The sequence below is a fragment of the Pipistrellus hanaki genome, assembly GCF_964339955.1.
Source record: "Pipistrellus hanaki genome assembly, chromosome: 2".
Lineage (NCBI taxonomy): Eukaryota > Metazoa > Chordata > Mammalia > Chiroptera > Vespertilionidae > Pipistrellus > Pipistrellus hanaki.
In genome coordinates, this window is record NC_140504.1 from 148,418,174 (window position 1) to 148,427,638 (window position 9,465).

General features: G+C 36.9%; 1 protein-coding gene across 2 annotated transcripts; it reads right to left on the reverse strand.

Moving 5' to 3' along the window:
* Positions 1-714: 714 nt before the first annotated feature.
* RABGGTB (Rab geranylgeranyltransferase subunit beta) lies at positions 715-8,106 on the reverse strand. 2 transcript variants are annotated; one of them, XM_084874340.1, is made up of 8 exons: positions 7,984-8,106; positions 6,869-7,066; positions 6,007-6,112; positions 5,200-5,252; positions 4,998-5,108; positions 4,114-4,239; positions 1,680-1,829; positions 715-1,289 (listed from the first exon to the last, which is right to left on the reverse strand). In XM_084874340.1, exons 2-8 carry the CDS (start codon positions 7,055-7,057, stop codon positions 1,149-1,151), a joined length of 876 nt encoding a protein of 291 aa, XP_084730466.1. In that variant the 5' UTR covers positions 7,058-7,066; positions 7,984-8,106; the 3' UTR covers positions 715-1,148. The 2 variants fall into 2 exon arrangements, with proteins under 2 accessions (XP_084730466.1, XP_084730465.1); XM_084874339.1 differs by having other exon boundaries at positions 715-1,285; positions 1,676-1,829.
* Between the last annotated feature and the right edge of the window lie 1,359 nt (positions 8,107-9,465).

The window sequence follows — 9,465 nt, forward strand, 5'->3', positions numbered from 1 at the left end:
AACATAAGCACCTATATGCAAGATGTTAGACACTGATCAATGTGTTAAGTGAACTACTCATGGAAAACTACTCCTAAAATGACTAGTACGTAAGATATTGCAACATTTTAAGACAAATTTCAACTTCCACCTAAAGAAATAAGTTCATAGCACTCTCCTGGGAGCAGGCCTGCCTTTCACCTCCTACACCTGCCTTTTCCTCTTGCACACTCCCTACAGGGGATGTGCCCACAACCAATGTACATGCACTTGACCGGAATCGAACCTGGGACCTTTCAGTCCACAGACCGACGCTCTACCACTGAGGCAAACCAGCTTTGGCCCTGGCACACTTTTAAGCGCTAGGGGCTCTTTGTATCTACAACTTGTTTCTGAAGTCCTTTTCTTCTATAATCTTACGAATGTTCTTTAGATCTAAAAAGAATGTTTATAGAAATACTTTATTTTCACCAAGAATGCAAAACAGGGAATATAGTCTATCTGAAAACACATACACAAAAATATTGTGTTAACCATCTTTCTCCTTGGGGGGGGTGGGGGGGGGAGAGAAGGGAAGCCAACAACCCTTAGGTAGTCAGTAGCTGGCATTCTGACATAAAATGGTAAAAATTAGCATAAAGTGTAGCCCTGATTTCAATCATATTCTAAGATGATGAACTCTCATTTACTGAAATTACTCTGTGACCAATTCAGAATAACCATAAGCCTATGAAATAACTCCCAAATTTTAAGTTTATTTCACTTTGTACATCTTTTAATTCATGTGGAGTATATCAATTTTTATCAGTAACAATTTCATTGACATAGACCAATTTACATGAATTATTACATAACATGGAGGAAGCAGATGGGAAAATCAAGTCAAATATAAGATTTCATTAACTAGAGTTCTTAAACTGAAGATTGCTATTAGGGAAATTTAAATACATTAAAGTATAAACAAAATATATTCAGAATGACAGCATTCTATAAGAAATGAAAAGCTGAAATTAGGCCTTTATTTTACAACATGTACACTTACATAATTTATTAAAATTATCACAACTCATATACAAAATATTAACAGTAATTTTTAAGTATGACAAGCACTTCAAATTCAGAAATTTTAGGATGACTAAACTATACTAAGCAGCTTTGCATCAATGAATCTAGCTCACTAGTTCAGGCTGAACATTCATTCTCCGAAGTACTTCTTCAGGCATGCAAAAAACAGGATTAACAGGTTTAATTTGTTCTTCTCCCAAAAGTGACAATCCAGCAATTCCAAATAAAGTATGAAAAGGATCTACCTATTAAAAAAATGAGAATTCAGATTATTACAAAATGAAAACTTCTAAAAACCTGCTTCTGAATGATGGTTATATTGAAGCCCATATTGAAATATTCTCTATCTGAATATATGCTTCAAGTTCTTTTAATAAAAATGGCTTTAAATTGTGATGTTAACCATACACTACTTGGAAATGTCATTAAGAAATTGCTGCAACCTTGTTTTACTATTCTTTGTAGTCTCAAAAATTACCAAAAAAACCCACAAAAAAACAAAAAACAACACACTGCTTTCAAAGTAACACTAGGAAATACCATCCATTTCTAAGTCTGGAATAGCTTAGAACCATACAAGTAATGGAAAACACTGAAATGTAATTTTAACATGAGTATGTCAGAAATATACTTGCCATATCTCCTGGCCTGTCTGCAAATCCTCCAGTTTCTTCATCTTGACATGCTAAGATGAAACTGCGCAGTTTCTCTCGATCAATCCAATGAAGCCTTCCTATTATCTTTAGGGAAGCTAACACCCACCATGAATAGCATACATCTGGTAACTACGGGGGGAAAAAGCCAAAAGTTACCACAATTTTATTCTCTAGTCCACTTAGGTCGGGATGGGAGGAATCAGGGCTATACTGACACGCAGTATTTGAAATGCTGAAATTCATAAACACAACTGCTTAGAATTAAAGATAATCACTGGAAAAGACCAAACACTCCAGTCCATAGAAAGGCATGCTATATGTTTCAGTACTTTGTGGGGGGGGAATCCCATCTACTTTTATTTCTTCTGCAATGAATGCTAACTCAGTCCCCCTTCCCAAATAGTTGGTAGTAAGGCTCGTGAAGTCTATGATGATGGATATTGCATATTCCCAAGTAGAGCATTTTTCAACAAGTACTCCCCAGGTAGCTATAGATCTGCTAAAAAATCACCTGAAGCCTGGCCCCTCAAAATACCAGCCGGCATGGTTCAGTGGTTGAGCCTATGAACCGGGTCATGGTTTGATTCCAGGACAGGACACATGGGCTCAATACCCAATGGGTCACATGCAGGAGATGGCCAGTGAAAGATTCTCATCACTGATATTTCTATCTCCCTTTCTCTTCCTCTCTGAAATCAATAAAAAATATATAATAAAATGTAAAAAAGTATGCAGAAGACACCACCTGAGGCTGAATATAATCAATAATATCCTTGGGTAATTCAGTCACATTATAACCAGAGGGGAAGGGAGGCAAAAGAAGGAAAAAATGGGGGCACATTAACACCTAACAATAAAGAAAAACATTGTCCTACAATGTTAAAATGCTGGTTCCTGTCAATTGCCACCCCTAATTGTTGAAAGTTGCACAGGTTTCCCATAGGACCTTAACTAGAAACCACCTGTGGTTATTTCCCTACCCCACCTAACTCATTAGAAATACCAAGCAAACAGTGATAAAAGCTGCACTTATAATACATTTTTAGGGTTAGGACCTAGAAAATTATAGCTCAAGTCAAATCTAGACTACCACCACCGAAACCAGTTTGGCTCAATGGATAGAGCGTCGGCTTGGGGACTGAAGGGTCCTGGGTTCAATTCTGGTCAAGGGCATGTACCTTAGTTGAGGGCATATCCCCAGTAGGGGGTGTGCAAGAGGCAGCTGATCAATGACTCTCTCTCATCGATGTTTCTAACTATCTCTCTCCCTTCCTCTCTGTACAAAATCAATAAAATATATTTTTTAAAAAATATCTAGACTACCACCAAAGAATAGTTCTTTACATGTGCAGTTTTAAAAATGTTCAGCAAAAAATCATATGAAGCACAAATGTACCCATAATTTTACTGCCAACAAAGCCATGTCCGTAATCTAAAGAATCTATGGAAGCATTTGCTCTTCAGGGCAGCAACAAGACAATAAACCACAAAGTTGGAAATATTTACTATCTGGTGCTTAAAGACCCAATTTAGAGCTTAATGTGTGTGACCTAAACAAAACTGGACTTAAGAAAAATTAATTCCCTTCTTCCAAATCCAAGTGTCAAAAATTAAAGGTTTGAAGAATTATATCAGAAGGCACCATGCACATCTTTTTTTCCAAAAGTAGATACAGAGGAATCTATGTATATTACTAAGCGAAAGAAGCAATTCTGAAAATGCTACATCTATATAATGCCAACTATTTGCATTCTGGAAAAAGCAAAACTAAAGATAGTAAAAAAATCAGTGTTTTCCAAGGATTTGGGGGAGGGCAGAGGGGTGAATAGGTAAAGCACAGGGAATTTTAGGATGGTGACACTATTCTGTATTATACCATAAAGGTGGATACAGGATATTATGTATTTTTCAAAAGCTTTAGAACTGTACAATACAAATAAGTATTATTTTTTTCAAGGCTTATCTCTCCACCTGTATTATTTTTAATAAAATTTATTGGGAGGACATTGGTTAATATGATTATATAGGTTTCAAACATGCATTTCTATGATACATGATGTGCATATTTCAATGCCCACCACCCACCACTATATATTTAACCTCCTTATATAATACTTTACTTGAACTATCATTTTAACTCCCTTCCATCTGGTAACCACCAGTGTATCATTTTAAATGGACACTAGGTTTAATAAGCATTTCAACCCTTCCTAGCTTACTTTTGCCAGGGCTTCATTGTTTTTAGGGTTTTTTTTTGTTTTGTTTTTTCACGGTAAAACAAAAGAATTATAATGGAAGGAAGATAGAAAGCTAACTATCAATTTACAAGAGCAATATTTAAAAAGTTAAGATAAAACAGCACTCACTAAAATTATAAAACTATTAGAACACAATGTATTTTATGAAACAATACCTTCTCTGGCCTTCCATTCAGTCCACCTGAAGGTAACTGTCGTTCACAAAGCCACCAGCCCAGTAAATCAGAATTTACTTGGTGCAACTGATTAGTAATAGCCAGGAATCCTGTGCAACAATAGATCTAAAATTACAGACATAAAGTACAGGTGTATAATAATCTGCAATAAGTGATAAAAACTACTCAATTTTATGTCTATAAATTTACTGACGGTTGGTTGAACAGTTAGAATGGTAAACATGGAAATATCACATAATTATTTGGAAAAAAAAAACAAAAACTAAACATACTATCACTAGGATTCAATTTTGCAAAAAAATACTATTGTCAAAATTCTCTATGACTAAGATACTATTTTATTCCACAACTATTTTTATGTATACAATGTTCTCTGGCACAAGTAGCAAATATAGAAACAAATTGCTTTCATTTAGTTAAAAAATGATGGAGCCCAGGTAAGGTAGTTCAGTTGGTGAGAGCATTGGAATATGGACATGCCCAGATTTGAAGTTCAATCAATCCCTGGACATTGCACATAAAAGAATCAACCGATGAATGCAAATCGGTTTCTCTCTCTCCCTTCCTCTTTCTTAATATTAATATAGATATACATAAACACTAATGGAAAATCAAAAAGTATTTTTGGTGATTACAAGCATACTTATGTTTGACTGGGTCAAAGTGTTTCACCAGCAGGTGAATGTATATAAAGCAAACTATTGCAAAAAAAAAAGGGGGGGGAGGGCTGCGCCTTCCTTAATAAGCAATTAATCAACTATAATGCAACATCCCACATTATATTACCTTTGGTCAAATTAACTTCATATTTAACAAACACTAAAATTGCTATTAATATATTTTAATCTGAATTAGTGAATTACCTGCCCAGCATGGGACTCAGAACCTGGCCTACAACCAAATCCACCATCAAAGTTCATACATGATAAAACAAATTCAATTGCCTTTTCCACATTAATAGCATCCAGCTTCCCCTATAAACAAACAAAAACAATGCCTATTAAATTCCAGAGTAAATATGGACACTAAGTAATTCCAATACAATACAAGTATTCCATAACTTACCAACAGAGCCAAAGTTGCCACAGCACAAAAAGAGAATCTTGTATCAATTTCTCCTAAAAAATAAAGGAATCAAACCAACTTAAGTGTTACTAAAGGCTTCTGGATCATACATACACAAGTTTATTCTGTATAATTACTATGGTTAAAACGTAAAATTTACTTGTAGGTCTCCAGAAGGAAAGATAAATCTAAAGTGAAATCATTTGACTTCTAAGAAAACTAAGATCTAGAAAAATGCTTTGACAAATTATAGCAATTTTTTTTTTTTTACACAGTACCCAGAGAGGGAAGGTAACTAACTGAGCCAAAAAGTCTAGTCATTTTCTAATAATGAACTTACCCTATTACATATAAGTAGATTTTCACATCCCATGAAGCAGCTGGTCTCTCCGGCCTGCACTGTATTCAGCCCTGAAGTAGAGATTATCTAATTTATCAAGTAAAATACTATTCCCTCCCTCCACTCAAATACACTGTAAAATTGTAGTTTTGATTATCTTTTCGTTGCCAGTTTTTTTTTTTTTTAAAGAACTTTACAAACCCACCAAATATTGGGGGGTAGGGGAAATTTCACCTACCTTATCTTTTAGACTGACCCCCTCTCTGTTCCAGTGCTCTTGTAGGCTGATATAACTATCACAGTGCATGTATTAACTCCAGTTAGACCAGCTGCTTAGTGGGACCTGAAAAAATGAAAAACTTTTTTTAAAAAAACCTCTTATAAAAATATGCAGCAAAGCTATTACAATAAACACCAAAACATTTTAAGATTGGTATTTTTGGTAGCATGAATTAAAATGACATTACCCCAAATATCTCCAGCAAAAGAACCATCTTCTTTCTGTAGACTCTGAACATATTCCACAACTTTATTTACATCAATAACATTAACACTATCATATAGAGTAAGAATCTGAAACAAACAAAAAAAGTTTAACAAATACATCTTCAACTCTAGTTGATTCTAATGTTTTCGTCAACTACCTTTTAAGTCCTTTTGTCTGGGTATATTATAAACTTTTCTCAAACATGCAAACTATCTAAGCTAGGGGTGTCGAACTCAATCAGAGAAGGGGCCAAAATCTAAAATCCAGCCTAAATCGCGGGCCGAATGGTTTACTGAACAGTCATAAACTGACAATGTCATAAACTGACAGTGGAGTGCAGTGATGACAGCGCGGTGCGGGCCACATTGCAAGGCCTGGCAGGCTGGATTTGGCCCGCGGGCCTTGTGTTTGACACATGTGATCTATGCAATAAAATTATAGGTATTAACAAATCCAAACTTCTAAATGCATTTTTCTACATATAAACTGTAACTTAAAAATTTTAACTCAAATAGTCTAACTTACGTAGACTTTAAACCTATACTTATTTGTGGGATCTTCAGTATCAAAACTGAAACATTTAACTCCACCTTGTGATTTTCAAATATTTACATACACTAAACATCTTACCATCCAAGGTCTCAGTGTAATTTTAGAATTTACATCAACTTTGAATTCAGCTAATACATGCCATCACATCATTGACCTTGTTAAAAATACTTCATTTGCAAAACTTGAGATTATTTTTGACATACTCTTTTTATCACTTTCGTGGTTTCTAATTTCCCCACTCAGGTAAGAGCATACACCACCAAGATTGCCAAATTTTAATCAGTATTTACCTGGACAGCACTCAGAGTGTACAAAAGATGAGGATCATGTCCAATGCTAGCACTTATTCCACCACACTCGTGTTGACACGACTTAATAAACGCCAGAATTTCTTCTCTATTCATGCGGTTTAGTTGTCCCATAAGATCCATTACAGTCAGACCCCAATAGACGCCGCTCATTCTCAAGTACTCAGACATACAGTACTCCTAAAATACACAATTACTTTAATGTGTCAGTTTGAATTCATGCTGGGTCAGAAACAAGATTTAATCCTACCAATGAGTTTAAATGTGTGGCTCTCAAATTTGGGGGACAGAAGTTCCACTAGCTGAGAAGCATAATAATCTCACTGTGACTGACCATTCAAATAGTTTTAACTCTTCCAGGAGTCAACCGGAAGTATCAACTAGAAAACCAGCTTTTTTTTTTAAGTTTGGATAGAACATTTCTTTCAGCCGAAACCGGTTAGGTTCAGTGGATAGAGCATCTGCCTGTGGACTGAAGGGTCCCGGGTTCGATTCAGGTCAAGGGCACGTAACCTGATCGCAGGCACATCGCCAGTGGGGGGTGTGCAAGAGGCAGCTGATAAATGATTCTCTCATTGATGTTTCCATCCCTCTCTCTTCCTCTCTGTAAAAAAAAAAAAAAAAAAATCAATAAAATATATTAAAAAAAAAAAAAAGAACATTTCTTTCAGAGTACCTAGGATGACTCTATAATTACATGGTAATGGGAACATATTACTTAAAAGAAAAAGTCAAGAACTTATCAATACTAGGTGTTTTCCATGATAATCCAGCTGTTGAGACACTAATGTGAAAAATATTTACTTTCAGGTGAGTTGCTCACTACCCAGAGAAGAATTACTCTACATTGTTTGAAACTCAAGGTATAAGTTTTTCAAGGTCTCAGCGTAATTCTAGAGCTAGTGTTATTACACATCAGCTGTAAATTCAGATAATACATGCCAAAACATCATTGACCTTGAAAGTATTACCTCAACTACAAAAGTAGAAATTTATTCTGTACCTCAAACATCTTATAATGGGCCATAAATACTGACCCACTGACTGTTCATGAAGAATAGTATTCTTTGAAACTTTCAAGATAAAACCATACATACATAATCATCTTTCTTTGAGCCATAGGATGCGATATAATCTGCATGCTTCTCCAATAAGAGGGTGTCAGGTGCATCTGACTTGATGGTAACATCCTTCTGTGGTGTGCCCTTTCAAAATATAAGTAGTGATTTCATAAACGTCTATCTTTTCATGTCTGACCCCACAGCACAATTCATTTCCCCCCAACACTCATCTGAAGTTCAAGCCCTTGTAATGACTCGGGTATTTTTCAGGTCTCAGAGTAATTCTAGAGCTAAAGTAGTCATAATCAACTTTAGGTTCAGAATACATGCCAGCTCATCATAGACCCGAAAAAAATTGCCTGCATTTATTGCTTTATCTTTCCCTTAAAGAGTAAAGTAAACACCACGGAGTATCAACGCTCACAAATTCAGGGCAACTTATGGTTTACATGTGGCAATAAGCAAGCGGATGCATTAACACACCTACCTCGACAATAACATGCAATTAACCTAGAAATTCGGTTTCAAAGCACTTTCTACACACCCAAATTACCCCACTGCTTACGCAAGCAGTCCCTTTAGCCCCAGGCTCTCCAGCTTTCCCCGGCTTCTGAATTTGTAACAGGCCCCCAGGTGACGAGGACGGTCTTATTCTCCCCATTATTTAGAGCTTAGTGACCGCCACTGAATTGTATTCATTTTTAAGTAGGTCATGATGATTACTAAAAATAGTAAGTTTCCTTTTAAATCCCATTTATAATTTACTACCATACCTGTCACGATTCTAAAAAGACTGAGCCACTAAATACATAGAGAAGGATAAAAAAGCAGCGCCTACTTGGTCTGGTTTTGTGGGGTTAAAAGTCGGGCCTCTGTATCCCGAGGCCCGCCCGACAGGAGGCCTGGATAAAATCACGGGCTTGCAACTGCACCCGCGAAGTCTGCAGGACACGCAGAGCAATAGTTTGGCCTTTCTGGGCTCTCAGGAAACCTCTCAAGGCCCGTAGCTTAACCTAAACATTCTCCAATGTTTGCTAAGCCACACTACAATCACTGAGCAGCTAAATATTACGCTGTGCGGCCTCCACCCCGACCCGGCCGGATAGCAGCGCAAAACACAACCACACTCACCATGTCCGGGAGCGAAAAGAGAACTCAGCCAGCGCGAGGGCGTATATAGTGGGCACGCGCATGCGCAGAAGCAGCCCTCAGGTCCCCTCCGCCGCCCCACATAGTTGACTAAGCTCCCGCCTGTTCCATTGGCTACCCTAGGACCCCACCGGCTGCTTATAGCTGTCTTCGCCGCCTGTGCTCAAAGGCTTTGCCCCCCTCCCTCTTGTTTACTAATCTCATGATCCCACCTTTGGTCTAAAATAGTTTTAAGTAATACTATTTCAATTACATTAAAAAACAAACAAACAAAAAAAAAAAACTCTTTTCCCCAAAATTGACCTCTCTCCGCCTCCTTCCCTCTCCCTCCACCCCCACCCCCAAACTTCCTCTTTGAACACTGAGGAT